General features: G+C 34.3%; 1 protein-coding gene across 3 annotated transcripts in view; it reads right to left on the bottom strand.

Annotated features, from left to right (window-relative positions):
- nagpa (N-acetylglucosamine-1-phosphodiester alpha-N-acetylglucosaminidase) overlaps window positions 1–19,852 on the bottom strand; it is a 33,600-nt gene that overhangs the window by 5,902 nt on the left and 7,846 nt on the right. For all 3 annotated transcript variants that reach the window (XR_012391508.1, NM_001109715.2, XM_073925225.1), the window contains 8 exon segments: window positions 18,744–19,226; window positions 12,682–12,821; window positions 12,426–12,534; window positions 9,108–9,236; window positions 8,834–9,033; window positions 6,933–6,980; window positions 6,594–6,722; window positions 6,305–6,436 (listed from right to left, as the gene is read on the bottom strand). Coding sequence is in view for 2 of the 3 variants with exons in the window: in NM_001109715.2 (NP_001103185.2) it covers window positions 6,305–6,436; window positions 6,594–6,722; window positions 6,933–6,980; window positions 8,834–9,033; window positions 9,108–9,236; window positions 12,426–12,534; window positions 12,682–12,821; window positions 18,744–19,226 (1,370 nt within the window). In the remaining variant the exon portion in view is untranslated.

Genomic DNA, 19,852 nt, shown 5'->3' with positions numbered 1-19,852 from the left:
ATATCATTCTTAATAATAATTCTAAATGGTAACCAGCATTATTAAAAAGAAGTGAAAGTATCACAGAATGATACCAGAATATACCTGTATCTTCCAAATGTTCTGGATGTTAGTCTGTGCATGACTATGCATACGTTAAAGTCTAGCATCACAGTTCACTGCAGCTCACCAGGGAAAAAATGGTGAAAAATACAAAAGACAATCCATGTACATTCTTCTCTGAAGTAAATACGGCAACACTGTTGTGTCGCAACTGCAAGTTAGTTTGCCTGTCTTTAGTGATCTGGACTTGATAGTCTTGTTTTAGTTCAAATTTGACTCAATGTTGTGTTTAAACAACCCAGCCTTTTTGGTGTCCCAAAAAGCATAGCTTTTAAAAAAAAATTGTAGTCCAACGAAGAAGGCCATACAGCATTCGAATTATAGCCAAAGATTTTGTTATAGCAGAGTGAATAAATAGTGAATTTTCTAATTAACTATATTGTAAAGACACATCAAGATAAATTAAGATAAAAAATCTGTAATTTAAAATTTTTTTCAGCAGCTGGGGTGCCAAAAAAAACCCTGTAAATTGTAAAGAAATTTCTATAATTAAATGTCCATTATTCAAAGGTAAATTTCTGTAATTTATTGGCCATTATTTTACATTTTATCTCCAGCACCCCAGTGCCACTGTAAAGAAATTACAGAAATTTTTTACAGTGTATGTATAGATTAAAGTATATATATATATATATATATATATATATATATATATATATATATATATATATATATATATATATATATATATATATATATATATATATATATATATATATATATTTATATTGTTGCATGTAAATAGAGTGACAGTTTTGGGAATGCCCCAATGATCAGAGTGCATGGCTTAAGTCAAACCATCTTTTTTTTCTTCTGTAAAATCCTCAATCATGGGGTGTCATTAAGATTATTTTGCTACTCTGTAAAGTCAGAGCCTACCTTATTCAAAATCGCAAAGCATGTTTTATATTTACAACTCCTAATTGGGCTGTTTCTGATAGCATGCATCCAATAACCAATGAGAGAGAGACAAACTTCACCTATCAGAGGTTGTGTGCTCTTATATTCAATACACGAGCCCATCACAAAAGTAGAGCACTGACAAAAAAAAAAAAAGTTGTACACACATATCCATATTATATAAACAGTGCATCTTGAAAGTATTGATAGTGCTTCACTTGTTCCACAATTTTTAATGTTACAGCTTTATTTCGAAATGGATTACATTTATTTATTTATTATTACACACAATACCCCATAATGACAATGTGAAAAAAATACTTTTTGAAATTGTTGCAAATTTATAAAAAAAAAAAAAAGAAAAAAAACCTGAAAAATCACATGTACATAAGTATTCAGGATTGTCTCGAGGCACAAGGCTGGGGAAAGTTACAGAAAAATTTCTGCTGCTCTGAAAGTTCCAATGAGCACAGTGGCCTCCATCATGCGTAAGTGGAGGATGTTTGGAACCACCAAGACTCTTCCTAGAGCTGGCCGACCATCTAATCTGAGTGATTGGGGGGAGAAGGGCCTTAGTGAGGGAGGTGATCAATAGCCTTACGGTCACTCTGTCTAAGCTCCAGCATTCCTCTGTAGAGAGAGGAGAACCTTACAGAATGACAACCATCTGTGCGGCAATCCACCAATCAGGCCTGTATGGTAGAGTGGCTAGACAGAAGCCACCCCCCGACTGGAATTTGCCAAAAGGCATCTGAGGGACTCTCAGACCATAAGAAAGAAAATTCTCTGGTCTGATGAGAATAAATTTGAACTCTTTGGAGTGAATGCCAGGTGTTACGTTAGGAGAAAGCCAGGCACCGCTCATCACCAGGCTAATACCATCCCTACAGTGAAGCATGGTGGTGGAAGCATCATGCTGTATGGATGTTTTTCAGCAGCAAGAACTGGAAGACTAGTCAGGATAGAGGGAAAGATGAATGCAGCAATGTACAGAGACATCCTGAATGAAAACCTGCTTCAGAGTACTCTTGACTTCAGACTGGGGCGACGGTTCATCTTCCAGCAGGACAATGACCCAAAGCACACTGCCAAAATATCAATGGAGTGGCTTCACAACAACTCGGTCAATGTCCTTGAGTGGCCCAGCCAGAGCCCAGAACTAAATCCTATTCAACATCTCTGGAGAGATCTAAAAAAGGCTGTACACCATCACTCCGTATCCAACCTGATAGAGCTTGAGAGGTACTGCAGAGAGGAATGGGCAAAAAATGTCAGACAGGTGTGCCAAGCTTGTGTCATTATATTCAAAAACACTTGAGGCTGTAATTGCTGCCAAAGATGCGTCAACAAAGTATAGAGCAAAGGCTGTGAATACTTATGTACATGTGATGTTTCAGGTTTTTTATTTTAAATAAACTTGCAACAATTTCAAAAACTCTCTTTTTTTATATTGTCATTATGGGGTATTGTGTGCAGAATTTTGAAGAAATAAATAAATTTAATCCATTTTAGAATAAGGCTGTAACATAGAAAATGTGGAAGAAGTGAAGCGCTATGAATACTTTCCGGATGCACTGTATATATACAGTATATAGACCATTTCAATGTGGTGATGTCATTGGCCCATGAACACTTCCTGCTTGTTGTCAAACAGTTTCATTTTTGTAACAAAAGGCAGTAACTTAACATTTATACAGCAGTCATAACATTATTTATCAATATGAAGGCCTTTTTGGATTTTTGGAAGCTATGAAATTTAAAAATATAAAACAGGAAATACATTTGGATCATCGTTATTGTTTACATTTTTTCAGTGCAGAACAGAACGCAAATTAGAAGAGTCACCTGACAACATTGATCATCCTCCATATTTTTGGCCAAATTTCCTAGTATGTGGTTTCGGAGGATTATGCTGTTGAAAATCAATTGTAACTGTCCTTAATCAATTTAATCAATTTAGATTTTCAAATAGGACATACAACAGTGTAGACGATTTCATTTAACTTGTGTTTCCTAAAAAAACGTTTTGGAATTGGACATTTTTCATATCTGAAAAATGAACCTTGTTAAAGTAAATTTATTTTTCCAGTTACAAGTTGCAAAATATGGTCTTTTGGGATGACATTTGGAGTTCAGAACATTACAGTTTTCACATTGTTTCAATAGATCAAGGAAAGAATAAACTGAATATTCTCCTGCTATGAAATCCTTCACGTGAAGGGAATAATTGAGGAGGCTGTCATACCGAAGACAGGCAGAGATGAGCAGAAAGCTCCTCACGTGCTCAGCAGATGGCAGATTTGGATCATAATGAGCCCGAGGTGTCAAGCGAAGGGCTGATGCTGAACTGCAGAGCACAGGGGGTTTGGGCTTTATTATTCTTCTGCAGGGAAGCTTGGGGATGCATCTTCTTCTCACGTTAAATGACAGAGGTCAGAGAGTTGGGACAAAATGAGCTGACAGTTTTTTTTTTTTTCTTTTTAACACAAATAGCTTCTCTGTCACAGAGGTCATCAGCAACATGAAGGGCTGCTGCGTAGACTGTGATTCTGCAGGGTCTCTTTTCTCAGCAGCTCTTCTGCAAACAGCCGGCAGCTTTGTTTATCACACACCGTTTGACAATGTGTGTGCGAGTATGTGTGAGCATGCAAGTCTCAGTAGGGTAGTTGAATTTGTGACTGTGAATAGACAGCGATGGAAATTTAGAAATATTAAAAAGTATATAAAAAAAGAGCTTGCGTTTCATTAATTATTTATGCGATATTGATTTTTTAGAATAAAGCAACATTTCCATTTTTACAAAATTAAAACAATGGCAGTTAAAGTCCACATGAACTGGAAGCTGTGACAGTTTTTTTCCAATGTATTGTGACAGTTACTAGAAAAATGGAATATTAAATGTGAAACAGAGGACTTTTAAACAAATGTTATTGTATAGATGATTATGAAACCATATTGTAAATAGAGTTATAAATAGAGTTTGGTTAAAAGTTTAATAGAGATGGATTGTTGGTGATTGCATGCGTGTTGGGTACATAGACATTGGAAAACAAAAACATGTTTACAATTATTTAAGATCTACAACCCAATATTTCAGCGAATTTAAGACTAAAGGCCTAAAATTTTGTTTTTGAAATTTGAGACGATTTATGACATTTTAAAACCTTGTGGACACTCTGTAAAACATAGTTTAGCCTAAAAATTGATATAAACCTCTGAAATCATGAAACACTTTTGTTATTTTTAACCAAGAATGACAATAATATTCGCTTAATAAATTGTGACAGAAGAAATGCTGTTGTCAGGTCTAAGCCACTACTCATTTGAATTAATACAATATTTATGTATTACTACTTTTTAGTAATATATATATATATATATATATATATATATATATATATATATATATATTGCACTCATGATTTTTTAAAGTATTACAGCGCTTTGTAAATGCCTATTATAACAATTTGATGAGTTATTACAATTGCAGAAATCCCCATTAGTTTACACACTAAAAAAATGTAAAGACAAAAAGTCAAGAGAACAAATGTTTTTATGTTGCTTTAACCAATTTTTAATAGTTTTTTACACAAACACATACAGCCGGGAAAATAAGTATTGAACACGTCATGTTTTTTCCTGGGAATGATATTTATATATAAAGGAGCTGTTGACATGGAATTGAAACAGATTTTGGTAAAAACACAAGCAATACAAACATAAATATAAAACAAAAAATAACTGAAAAATGAATTGTGTAATAACAATGAAATGACACAAGGAGAAAGTACTGAACTACTGAAATGAATTTCATACTTTATATCAAAGATGCTTAGAGTAGGGCTAAAGTTGGCCCATTGTAACCTTTTGATTTTGCCCACCATCCCATCTGACAGTGAAAATGATGAAAAGGGTTGGGGACAAATGATTTTAACACATGCAGAGATCGTTATTTCTAATTTGACTTATCCTTTTTTTGTTTGTTTTATTGCTGAGCTACAAAATAAGCAAACTGTATTTAAATGTTAGAATTAAATGTTGTAAATTAATCAGATAAAAAAAAAAAGTGTAAATACTGCCACTCGACAGGCGAGCAAATCAAGGCAAAAACTAGCGTAATTCTGTTATGAATGAGGTTTTATTTTTTAATGTAATAAGTTCATTATAAAATTATATACAATTCTGTATTAGTTAATATAAAGCAATGATTTATAGTCATTTTTAAACATTATGAAAAAAAAAAATTTGGAAATTACCCATGCTAACTATAAATACCATTCGACCCACTAGCCTCAATCAAGCTTGGTTTGTGGCCCTTCAGAAAAAAAAGTTTGAGCACCCCTGCTTTATATAAAAGGCTTTTTAATGATGGCAGCTTCAAGACACCTCTCATATGGAGAATGAAGTTACATGCATTGGTCAAATGTGAGTTTTTTTGGTCTAGATGGTTCTGTGGATCTCGTCTATCAAATCTGACTTTTATTTAGTATTTTCTATTGGATCCAAGTCAGGTGATTGGCTGGGCCATTCTACAGCTTGATTTTCTTTCTCTGAAAGCATTTGAGTGTTTCCTTTGATGTGTTTCAGATCATTATCTTGCTGAAATGTCCACTCAGGTTTCATCTTCATCATCCTGATAATGTAGATGTTGTACTGAAGCAACTTTCATTTACATATTAATTTACACTGAGGAATGGCAGATGGTTGCTGAAGAAATTCTAAGAGATTTCGGCTGCTGTCTGGACATTCACTGACTTTCTACACCTCCCTTTCTTCATTTGTTCAATACTTTTTCCCTGCATCATTTCATTTTACTACACATAACTTCATTTGTAACCTAATTAGATTGGTTTTCTCTGCATATTTGGATTTCTTTGGTTGTCATCAACATCTGGTGAAAATTCAAGTCAACAGCACCTTTAGAAAAATGTTTTCTGACAAAAATGGTGACGTGTTCAATACTTATTTTCAACTATAAATCAATTCTTTATTTAAAAACACTTTTACTGCATTAAATGGATGAATGAAATGAACAGCACTTGTGAAAATCAGCTCCAGCAAATCATGGCTCAGTGAAAGAAGGCTCATATTTCAGTCAAGTTGCGTGCCATGTTCAACAGTAGAGAGGTTTGGACAGACGCACACATATAGAAGGACAATGAGGAATGCTGATGGCTGAAGCTATAAGTAGAGAGAGTTATGTGCTGAGAAAGTGTGAACATTACCACTGATCTATAGAGACGTCACACCAGGAATGTGTTGTTTGCATGTCGTGTGAGTGCTAATAGGAGCTGGATCATACCTCTGTGAAGGCTGATGTTTCTCTCTCCCTGGTATGTGGTGTTGCAGCTTCCAGTGGCGGCGTCACATGGGCACATGTCCTGGCACTGGCAAAGCTGCTTACAATTCAGCCCATAGAATCCAATGGGGCATTCTGGAAACGCAAAGAGAGCATAGTGAGATTATCTGCTGCAAAATTAAAAACATCTTTTTATGGTTTGTTATAACATGTAAGGTAACTCTCAGGTCAAGTCTGCAAAGTTTTGACTCCATTTACACCAATTTAGTACATTAGAGATTAGACTGCACACCCCGCTCACAGGAGTCTCCATGGAAGCCAGCAGGACAGGTGCACCGGCCGTGGACAGGATCACATGAGCCTCCATTTGCGCATGTGCATGTCTGATTGCAGCCATCGCCATACAAACCTGCTGTGCATACTGCAAACATACACACAGACAGTTCAACGTAGAAGTATGACGGCACTTCAGATGAACTTACTGGTCCAAAATCAATATACGACCATTGCTGACTGTAGCAGATATGTTGCAACCAACAGAACTCTTATATAAGAGTCTAACAGCAAATAGCCGGTCAGCTTTATTTGATAGTCTGAACCAGTATGACAGCCAAGCTGATGTAGTCTTTACCTTGGCTGCAGTATAAACCCATCCATCCAGCATCGCAAACACACCCGTCTGTTCAAGAAATCAAGTATAGGAGAGAAAGATAGAGAGATAGGAGAGTTACAAAACAACAAACAGTACAACAATCTGCTTTTATTCACTTTAACAGAAGCAGTGTTAGCTCACATTATATTCCTGATTATTTCTCTGAAAATAGCTGGCAATTTCATGGTCAAAACATTACATATATAAGGAATAACTGACCACAAGCCATTTATTCATTCATTCATTTATTTTCAGCTTAGTCCCTATTTTAATCAGGGGTCCCCACAGCGGAATGAACCGCCAACTTATCCAGCATATGTTTTACGCAGTGGATGCCCTTCCAGCTACAACCTGCACAGGCAAACATTCATACACGCTCATTTTCACTCATACACTACAGACAATTTAGCCTACCCAATTCAACTATAGCACATGTCTTTGGACTTGTGGGGGAGACCGGAGCACCCAGTTTAAATTAAACTAAATTAAATTAAATTAAATTACAATGCATTAGATTAAATGAAATAAAATTAATTTGAATTAAATTGAATTAGTTTCCCAGAGATGGGTTGTGGCTGAAAGGCAAATTATATTTAATTAAATTTAATTTAATTTATAAAACAGAATAGAACACAAAGGAAAAGAAATAAAGCTATAAAAATAGAAATAAAATACAACAAAACAGAAACATATTTATATATATTTTTATGTAATGTTAACATCTAAAAACAAATTTATATACATTTTATTTTTGTGAATTAAATAACTTAAATCATACGACGCTATAATTGCTTTAAGTATGTAAGGAGTAGCTGACAACGAGCCATTTAATTACCAGAGTACATTTGCATCAATGCGACATTCAAATGCATTATATTTTAGTAAATAAAATTAAATAATTATAATATAAAAGAAGTCAAAAAACAAAACAGAATAGAACAGTAATAAAATGAAATAAAACTATAAATATATGTATTAATAATTTTAATAATTATAACATTATTTTATTTTATTTTATTTTATTTTATGAATTAAATAATTTGAATCCTTCAGCATCATGATAAAGAACTGCAATGCTGTCATGACCTGCTTGGAAATAGCTGTTAATTTTTTCTCAACCGCCTGTAGTATAAACTGTTATATTAAAGACTTCAATCGAAGTGTTACTGTAATGTCCCATAATGTAATATTAGTGCAATAATAATGTGTTATTTTCATAATGCAACAGGGAATTTATTGTATTAATTATCATAATCTAGTTTATCAATAGCTAGAATTATTATTTAATTGTATTTTATGGTCATAAAAATACAGAATAATTACAGAATATAAGGACTAACTGACAATGAGCCATTTAATTATTATATAATAATGTATACCCGAGTTGGAGTCACATTTTGAAGGCATTGTTCACATGTTGTATTTCAGTTGTTGTAGAAATAGCTCCTAATAAATATCATACTAAGAATTAATTTTATTAAATTTATTTTTGTTAAATTTAATTTTAAAATAAGAAATAAAATACTTAAAAAATAGAAATAAAATTAAAATAAACCAAACAAAATAGAAAAAATATTATATATTTTTATAATTTAAATATAATATTAATAATTTTTTTATTAATAACATATTTTATTTTTTGAATTAAATAACTTAAATCATTCAACGTCATGATAGAGAAATAGTGCTGTCATGACCTTCCTGGAAATCATAAAGCTATGTGTTTCTCTGAAAATAACTGCATGCCCTATAAATGTTCAGCCAATCTGAATCAAGCATTTAACATCATGTGGTATAAACTGTTACATTAAAGGCTTCAAGCAAAGTGTTACCATAATGTCCCATAATGTAATATTAGTCCAATAGACAGTGTGACTCACTCTCAGTACAGATCCCGTGTTCTCCACATTCAGCCTGGCATGTAAGATTGGCACATCCAGGCGTGCTCCAGCCATGCTGACACACACACTGGCCCTCCACACATCGCCCATGCCCACTGCAGTCCTCAGGCTGGCACAGTCTCTCGTGAATACACAGCACAGTGGATATGGCCCGCGGGCAGCGCCACTTTGAAGGGTTGCTGGAATTAATACAGAAATATTAGGTGCATATTGTAGCTCATTTATGTATATTTTGGCTGTTGTATTTACACACCAGTGGTCTGAAGGGTAGCTAGCCAGGGATCCGTTGAGGACATAAGTAGCTGATCCGCCTCCATCCAGATTAATAGCGTTCATGACATTCTGATCCTTTAGAAACTTTGCCACCTGCCAGAGGTTCATCCTGCAAAGACAGTGCTTTACTAAACCCGTGTAAAGCACACAACTCTAAAAATTCAACTGTACCAGAACTGCAGATGCGCCCAGACCATTATATATTTTTTAAACAAAGCTGAAAGTCATGAAAACTAAGCTGCAAAAATGGAGAATTCATAAATGAGATGCTTCATCCATGAATACACAAACATGATTGATATGCTAATTAGTGATTCATAATAAAAGTATTTTATTTAAAGATATTATGTATGTTTAATTAAAGTGGGATAACAAGTGAGCTTTAATTTAAAATAGTTTTGGTAAACCTTTTATGGTTTAGTTTTTAGTTAACTAATTTCTGAACAAATACATTGGCAAATTAAAATCTGTATATGTTAATGTTAATAAACGGACCCTGGGCTGACATGAATCAACAATGAATAGTTTGATTTTATTTAAATCAAGTGAACAAAGATTAATAGTGCAACAAATGTAAAGTTCTTTATCATTTAATATTATGCTAGTTCATGCATTAACTAGTTGTACTTTAATTAAATAAAGTTAAAGATTAATAGTGCAATAAACAAAAAAGCTTGTTTTCGTTTAATATTATGCATTAACTAATGGATTTTTTTGTAGGTTGTTCCTGTTTATTGTATTGTTAATGTATTAATTGACATAAAGTGATTTTTGAAATTTTATTGTGCCATTTTGGGGTGATTTATTCTGCAGCATAATAGATCTACAACACACAATTGAAGTCAGAATTATTAGCCCCGCTTTTAATTTTTTTTCTTTCTTTCTTTTTTTCAAATATTTCCCAAATGATGTTTAACAAAGCCAGTGAATTTTCACTGTATGTCTGATCATATTCTTCCTTCTGGAGAAAGTCTTATTAATTTTATTTTGGCTAAAATTAAAGCAGTTTTGAATTTTTTACACACTATTTTAAGGACAAAATCATTAGCCCCTTCAAGCTATATATTTTTTGATAGTCTACAGAACAAACCATCATTATACAACAACTTGCCTAATTACCATATCCTGCCTAGTTAACCTATTTAACCAAGTTAAGCCTTTAAATGTCACTTTAAGCTGTATAGAAGTGTCTTGAAATATATCTAGTAAAATATTATTTAATATCAAAATGGCAAAGATAAAAGAAATCAGATATTAGAAATGAGTTATTAAAACTATAATGTTTAGAAATGTGTTGAAAAAATCTGCTCTCTGTTAAACAGAAATTGGGGAAAAAAATAAACAGAGGGGCTAATAATTCTGACTTCAACTGTATATACCACACCACACTTAAGATAAACATTACACTACATTAATAGAACTAAAAACAGCGGCTACTCATTAAAAGTCAGCAAATCAATAGCACAAGGAACAAATGAAAATTTAAATCTGTTGGCCTTGCCAAAGGGACCTTACACTGAGATCCTGTGGGAAAGGTTTGAAATTAATCAAAAGAGGATGCATTCTTTAACACCTGAATTTCATAAAACATGGATAACCCAGGCACTTTCACCCCTAATACTTTGCTGCAGTTATTTAAAACCTTAAACCGTGAGTTCTTCTATTATAAAAAAGCAAAGCAACAAATCAGTGAAAAGGCTCAAATTGATTCTACATAAGCCTTTTAAAGACCAACCATTAGAGTCCTATTAATATATATCTTAGCTAATTTCCACTGACAATAAGGACTTTGTTAGTCTGTCCTAAAATTTTTATTATTATCAAAACCAGTACCTACAGTTGAAACCAAAAGTTTACATGCACAAAAGGAACATAACCATTTGTAAAAAAAAAAATGTCTGAGGGTAAATCGTATTAAACGTTTACTATTTTAGGTTTATATTTTCTTTTAAACTGTATAAATGTTTTGGGTATCCTTCCACAAGCTTCTCACAATAGTTTGAAGGAATTTTGGCCCATTCCTCCTGACAGAATTGGTGTAATGGAGTCAGATTTGTTGGCTGTCTTGCTCGCACAAGCTTTTTCAACTCTGCCCACAAATTTTTTATAGGATTTAGTTCAGAGCTTTGTGATGGCCACCCAAAAAAATTCACTCTGTTGTCCTTAAAGCACATTTTTACTAATTTGGCAGTATGCTTAGGGTCATGGTCTGTTTGGAAGACCCATTTGTGGCTAAGGTTTAATTTCCTGGCTGATGTCTTGAGATGTTGCTTCAGTATTTCTACATAATGTTCTTTCTTCATGATGCCATCTATGCTGTGAAGTGGACCATTCCCTCCTGCAGCAAAACAGCCCAACAACATGATGCTGCCGCCCCCATACTTCACAGTTGGGATGGTGATCCTAGGCTTGTAAGCTTTCTCCTTTGTCCTCCAATTGTAACACTGGTCATTATGGCCAAACAGTTCAATCTTAGTTCCATCAGATCACAGGACATGTCTCCAAAAATTATTCTTTTACCCAGTGTAATTTAGCAATTTGTAATCAGGCTTTTCTGTTGATTATGGCTTGTTGATTTTCCCATGTTGTCACACAAGGAAGCCGTGTGTTTGAGGTTTTCCATAGATACTATTCAACAGCTGTGCCTCCAAATAACTCTAATGTTGTCAACTAGCCAGTCAGAAACTTCCAAAACGTTTTCACTATCATCTCAGCCTTTTCAGAGGCATAATAATCTTATTGGATGTAAACTTGACTATTAAGAAAAGTTATAACAATTTCTAAAAAATATCTCTCTCATTATTTTGCTATTAAGCATAACAGAAACAAATTTGATAATCCTGACTTACCTAAAAGGCAGTGCAGTGTATGTAAACTTCTGGTTTCAACTGTAGGTACTGATAACTTTTGACTAATTTGAACTTGTGCTGCACCCATGCTGAATATATTAAATCAAAATGACAGTAAAAAATAATAATTTATTCCGATGATAGGGAAGTTAAAATGTCAGCATCATTACATTAGTGTTCAGCGTTGAATACTAATTACAAAATTCCTGATTTGCTGCTTAAGAAACATTTCATCTTAATTAAAAATAATAAGTTGTGCTGTATAAAAACTGAATTCAAAATATCATCGATAAATTTAAAAAGAAAACATTCATAAAGAAGTGTTCTAATTTGTCTTTTTGAGCAATAAATCTCGGACAGGATCATTCTGGACTTTTTTTTCTGGGTAAGAATCAATGTTTACAGCGATAAACAGCTGAAATCAGCTCAGGGTCAAAGTCCATTCTCACCCTCGTACATCCGTCTGACCATCGACGTGGAAGAGGATCAGTTTTCCCTCCTTATCATGACCGACTGCCGTACGGGCTGATATTACATCCACAAAGTGCCTAAAATTTCCTACAACATAAAGTTGACAATATTCTATTCAATACTTCACTATTAAGCTTCTGAGTATGAATGTGCTTAAATGCAGCAGGACTAAGAAGTAGATAAACAACATTTATTATATAATCGCACTTCTGAGGGGATCCTGTTCAATCTTACCGGTCTCCTGTGTTTTGTCACATTCTGCCTGGATGCTTTCATTGATGTAGATCTCACCCTTTCTCAGCAGCCACACCACACCACTGATCAACTGCACGAAGGGGTTTTCCTGATCTAGAATGTCATCCTCTGACAGGTAACTACAAAAATACAGAGCACAAAACACAAGAAAGAGGGAGAGAGTAAGATGGGGTGATGTGGCCTTGATTCTATACTTTATCAAGACACTTTTAAATGGCAAGAATATGTATAAAAAGTACAATGATAAGTTCGATTCTTTTTTCTTTAGCTGTAGTGCCTCATTTGAAACATTTCAAAAGCATTACCCTTACATTACTGTTCTAAAGTTTATGGTTAAAGGTCAACACCGTTAAATGAACAAATAAATAATAATAATAAAAATATTTAGGGCAAAATTATTAGCCCTTCTGTGAATTTTTTTCTTTTTCAAAAATTTTGCAAAGTTTTAATAACTAATTTCTAAAAACTCACTTCTTTTGTCTTTGCCATGATGACAGTATATAATATTTTACTAGTTGTTTTGCAAGATACACTATAATATTTAGCTTAAAGTGCAATTTAAAGGCTTAACACCTGGTATTAATATTGGTACTGGTATTAACTGGTAAGCATGTTTAGTTAATTTGGCCAGTAGTGTTATGAGTTCTATAGCATGGAGGACGCAACCTGCAAAAACAATAAATAAATAAAAATGCAAATGAATAAATAAATCCACAAATCTCTGCATAAATAAAACAATAAAGTAATAAATACGCAAATGTATATAAATCTGCAAATTCCTGCATAAATAAATATATAAATAACTATTAGTGCGATTAAATAATTATTTTTATTTTTTAACATTTATATATTTATTTATGCAGGAGTTTGTAGATTAATATATATATATATATATATATATATATATATATACACACACACACACACACACACACACACACACACATTTGCGTAATTATTACTTTATTGTTATTTATGCAGGGATTTGTGGATTTATTCATTTATTTGCATTTTTATATACAGTATAGTTAAAGTCAGAATAATTAGCCCCGCTTAGAATTTAGTTTGTTTTCTTAAATATTCCCCAAATGAGGTTTACCAGAGCAAGGAAATTTCGACAGTATGTCTGATAATATTTTTTCTTCTGGAGAAAGTCTTATTTTTTTTATTTCGGCTAGAATAAAAGCAGTTTTGGATTTTATTAAGAACCATTTTTAAGATCAAAATCATTAGCCCCTTTAAGCTATTATATCTAGTAAAACATTATTTACTGTCATCTTGGCAAAGATGAAATAAATCAGTTATTAAAAATGAGTAATTAAAACTATTATGTTTGAAATGTGTTTGAAATGTGAATCTCTCCGTTCAACAGAAATTGGAGAAAAAAAATAAACAGGGGGGCTAATAATTCTGACTTTAACTATAAAAAATATATATTTTTTGAGTTTTTTTAATTAAAACAGTCAAAATGGAATTACTTTTTAACATTGTAAATGTCTGGCACTATTCATAAATGTAAAGTGTTTTTTAAAAAGTATAATTTTTTTAACAATAAATTATTTAATAAAGAAAACCTTACAAACTGCAAGCTTAAACTTAACTTATAAAACTTTTTTAAGGGTCCATTGATGAACAGAACCATAAAATTAACATCATGTATTTGGAATAGAAATTGGACATTGTAAATATCTGGCACTTAATAACAGAATAAAAGCATTCATTTCCTTTAAAATGAATTATTTAATTAAAACGAGTCTTACAAACTGCAAAGTTGTTAAAGAGAAAGTTCTCCCAAATTCTTAATTCTTAAAATCATTTACACAATATAAAAGAAGATACTGTGAATAATGTTGAAAACATGTAACCATTGACTTCCATAGGATTTGTTTTTCATGCCATGGAAGTCAATGCTTTCAGGTTTCTAACATTTCGAATATATTTGGTGAACTACCCCTTTAACAGTATTGTACATCACACTACAGCCCAGCAAAACAACACCTGACAGACTGCACTATGGACAAAAGCAATAAAGGCATTTTCAAAACTAATAAATTCCAGGTACTTCCTTTACAAAATGATTTGAAAAGGCAATAATTGTCTAGAAGAGCAGTAAAGTATAAATATTAGCACAACCAAATGCACACAGACCTTGCGTTTGATCTCATTACAGCTAGCCTGACGTTATTTCAGTGTAAGAAGACAAGCATTTGAATTAAAAATACACCTATTTTAACAGAGTAAATGTAAATGTGTATATAAACGTTATATCTTTAGTTTTGCTTACGTGCTTGAAGCTAACAGGTACTTAAATCCATAACATTTTTATCTTTTAAAGGGATAGTTCACATAAAAGGGAACATTTTTTTAGCATTTAGTGTTCTTTAAATTGTCATCACAAACCTGTCTGAGTTTATTTCTCCTGAACACTAAATTGTATTTTGAATGACGCTGGAATGGATAACCATTGACTTCCATATGGTATTGGTTTTTCCTACTATGTATGTCAACGATTACAGGTTTCCAGCTTTCTTCAAAATATCTTATTTTATATTTAACAGAAAAAAATAAACTCATAAAGATTTAGAAACCCCTTTAAGGCTGATTAAATAGTGAGTACATTTTCATTATAGAGTAAACTATCCTTTTAACAACACGCTTATCCAGAAGTTCTGTCCTTATATTAACTATAAAAACTATATTTTAATTCTTTTGTCAGCAAAAACCTCACACACAGTAAATAACCCATTGTTTTCCTGGCAGGCCACATGAATCATTTCATATTTTATGACTCTGTTTTGCATTCCTTTAAGCTCATCCACACGAATGTCCAAATTTTCCAAACAAACACCTTATCTTACACTAGAACATTGCGGTTAAAGACCTTTAGCGTCATAATGAATGACAGACTGAGACACCCCGGGTACATGTAGTTCCAAAGTACTGCCTATTATTAAGGGCACTGGGGCGTTATGCAATTTTGCTGTGTTTTTGTAAGGTTTCTATTTTAGGAAACAGCTGTTCTAAGGGCCCTACGTTCCCACGACTTCCTCCAAACTCAGCACCCGTATTTACATTGAGGTTTGACACACTAGCCTGCAGTGGAGGAAACGTCTGTGTGTTTACGAATGTATGCTAATGCGAACAGATTGTACCAATGAACACATATTCTACTAAACATCTTCCTTTGTGTTTCACAGATTAAATATAGAATATGGACATATCATGCTATTTTAATCACTTTCAGGGGACTTTTGTATACATTCTTTTGTCTAATTTTACTACAGTAGACTTAATAATTTTACGGTTAACTTCATTTTAAGTTTTAAATTGTAATGTTACATTTTGTTTGATAAATGTATGGACAATAAAAGGATCACACTATAATGAAAGCAACACATAAAACTACAGAACGTATATTAAAATAATATGAAATGTATTGTTGTTTAGCTTTTTGATGCTATTAAATTCAAAAGTTCTATTAAACCCAAAATTCAATAAAAGATAGTCCCAATAGAAGATACATCATAGAAAACTGGAAACCATCAACTTCCAGAGTATTTGTTTTTTGCTTACTATGGAAGTCAATGGTTACTGGTTTTCAGCTTTCTTCAAAATATCTTCTCTTGTCTTTAACAGAATAAAGGTGATTACGTTTTCACTTTTGGGTGAACTGAGCAATATACACTCACTGGCCACTTTATTAGATACACCTGTCCAACTGCTCGTTAACGCAAATTTCTAATCAGCCAATCACATGGCTGCTACTCAATGCATTTAAGCATGATCTGCTGCAGATCAAACAGAGCATCAAAATGGGGAAGAAAGGTGATTTGAGTGACTTTGAACGTGGCATGGTTGTTGGTGCCAGATGGGCTGGTCTGAGTATTTCAGAAACTGCTGATCTACTGGGATTTTCATGCACAATCTATCTCAAGGGTTTACAGAGAATGCTCCGAAAAGGAGAAAATATCCAGTGAGAGGCAGTTCTGTGGGCGAAAATGCCTCGTTGATGCCAGGGGTCGAGCTGATAGAAAGGCAACAGTAACTCAAATAATCACTCGTTACAACCGAGGTGTGCAGAAGAGCATCTCTAAATGCACAAAACGTCCAACCTTAAGGCGGATGGTTAAAGCAGCAGAAAATCACACCGCATGCCACTCCTGTCAGCTAAGAACATGAAACTAAGGCTATAATTCACACAGGCTCATTCGGACATTCAAAGCATGAATCCATCCTGCCTTGTATCAACGGTTCAGGCTGATGGTGGTGGTGTAATGGTGTGGGGGATATTTTCTTAGCACACTTTGGGCCCATTAGTACCAATTAAGCATCGTGTCAACACCACAGCCTACCTGAGTATTGTTGCTGACCATGTCCATCCCTTTATGACCACAGTGTACCCATCTTCTAATGGCTACCTCCAGCAGAATAACGCGCCATGTCATGAAGCACAAATCATCTCAGACTGGTTTCTTGAACATGACAATGAGTTCACTGTACTCGAATGGCCTCCACAGTCACCAGACTCAATCCATCCAATAGAGCACCATTGGGATGTGGGGGAACGGGAGATTCGCATCATGGATGTGCAGCCGACAAATCAGCAGCAACTGTGTGAAGCAATCATGTCAATATGGACCAAAATATTTGAGGAATATTTCCAGTACCTTGTTAAATCTATGCCTCAAAGGATTAAAGCAGTTCTGAAGGCACAAGGGGGTCCAACCCAGTACTAGTAAGGTGTACCTAATAAAGTGGCCGGTGAATGTATGATTTTAATTTATTTCCATAGCCTTTTCTAAATATTATTTATTTTCTAACCTTAAATGTCCAATATTTTGTCATTTTTAAAAAACATTTACATTAAGTTGATTTTATTTCATCTTACTATAACCAGCAGGTGGCAGCATAGTTCTGTCTTTGTCAATGAATCTTTGACTCACTTGTTTCATTCAACATGTCATTACACATCAAGAAAGTTGCAATCTTGACAGATGTGAATGTACTCAGGATGATTGCCAAGGGTGTCAATACCAGGTAATAATGTTTTGCTTCAAAAGACCTTAAAGTATAGTCAAAACTCCAGAGCCATGGGCATTAAATATGTGTTGACTGTATACGTTTTCCAACTCTCAAAGTTCCAAATAAACTTTAAAAATAACCAAGAACAGTTTTCATCTAAGAATTTCTTTAAATCCAGAACACTTCTGTCAGGATTCTGATCAGGAAATCAGAACACATTACACCTGTCCTCAGGTCTTTACACTGGCTCCCAGTTACATCCAGAATAGATTTTAAAGTGAAATTACGTGTCTATAAATCACTAAATGGCCTACGACCTCAATACATTACAGATCACTCAGATCTTTAGGATCAAGTAAATTAGAAATTCCAAGAGTTCAGTCAAAGCAGTGTGAATCTGCCTTCAGCTACGACATCCCAAACTGCTGGAATCAGCTTTCAGAAATGATCAGATGTGCTGCAACATTAGGCACATTCAAATCAAGACTGAAACACATCTGTTTAGCTGTGCCTTTACTGAATGAGCACTGTGCTACGTCCGACAGATCGCACTATAGTGTCTTTCTTTACTTTTTCGTTCCTTTAAAACATGTTTTAACACTTTTTAATATTTTTTTTTATCTCTACTGTTGTTTTATTATTGTTTTATACTCGTTTCTTTTATTCTTGTTTATGTAAAGCACTTTGAATTATTATTGTATATGAAATGTGCTATATAAATAAACTTGCCTTGCTTAATATTCTACTGATGAAGCAAACTCATGTCAGGGTGGTGAGTAAATTCATTTAAATGTATTAATTTTTGGTTAAATTATCCTTTTAAGTGTGCACTACAGATAGAAAAGCTCAACTCATTTTAGGGAGGTCAAAAGTACACCAGCTCCCGACCAGGAAAGACTAGCTCAATTTTGTATTGTTATTGGCTCTCCACACAAAAACAAACCCTGTGGTAATGCAAAACATCACGAGGGCCGGGAGAAAGACTGCAGAGAGAGAGAGACTGTGGGCTGCGTGCTTACCCAAACACCAGTGTCCCATCTTTTCTGATGCCAAACTGAGCGTTTTGAATTCCTCCGCTGTTCCTCACCAGTTTCCCATCACTTATGATATTCCCTAAACACTGTCCGGTATGAGTGTCAAAGTAACCTCCGTTCTGGGCAACCAGGCACTTTCTAGTTTTGGCAGTGACCTCCACCAGCTCTCTGTGATTGCGCGCGCATCCTCCAGGGCCTCCTGGTTCAAGAACCGACACTGATCTTAGTGGGTCGTGCACCTCTGTGATGTGCCCGCTCACCCATCTGTGAGTGCCAGAGTCGTCTGTGATGTCCGAGATGAATATATTTGACTCCAACACTGGCGAGTTGGAGTGTTTGCTTGCTGCCTGGGTTTCATGGGTTACAGTGCCGTGGGCGACAGGCTGGCAGTCCCTCACGTAGCGGTGGGAATGAGATGGACCGTGGGATTTGGTGTAGGGTAACAAGAGGTCGTCATCCGAGGAATGTCTGCCAAGAAAATGAGGAAAATTAACATGATTAAATCAGAGGAATAATGAACGAATTGTGTTAAGCTAGTTAGGTGAAATTGGAGAATGTGTAGAAGTGGTGGGAATCTTTTTAGCGACTTAAAGATTTGAGTCACGATGCAATCCCAAATTATTATATTGACTTAATTTTTTCCCTGATTTTTCAGCTGTGCAAATTTATATTTACAACTTTAGGTTTCAACCAGAATTGGAGTTTCTATTTTTTTGTTTATGACTGGATTCCATTTATTCCATGTACAGAACTCCGAATTATTTATTTTATTAACAAAGTTATATTCAGCATGAACAAGCACTGAATGTAACATTGAAAAGGCCGATTAAAAAGAGCAGCTATAATAATAATAATTCCTTACATTTATATAGTGCTTTTCTGGGCACTCAAAGCGCTTTGCACAATGGGGAAGGAATATCCTAATCCACCACTAGTGTGCAGCATCCACCTGGATGACACGACGGCAGCCATTTTGCACCAGACCGCACCAAACACCAGCTGATTGGTGAAGAGGAGACATTATGATATGGGGAGGGTTAGGAGGCCATGATGGACAGAGGCTAGTGGGTAGATTTGGCCAGGATGCCGAAGTT

The sequence above is a fragment of the Danio rerio genome, chromosome 16 (genome assembly GCF_049306965.1).
Source record: "Danio rerio strain Tuebingen ecotype United States chromosome 16, GRCz12tu, whole genome shotgun sequence".
Taxonomy (NCBI): Eukaryota; Metazoa; Chordata; class Actinopteri; order Cypriniformes; family Danionidae; genus Danio; species Danio rerio.
This window is presented reverse-complemented; position numbering and strand designations above follow the sequence as displayed.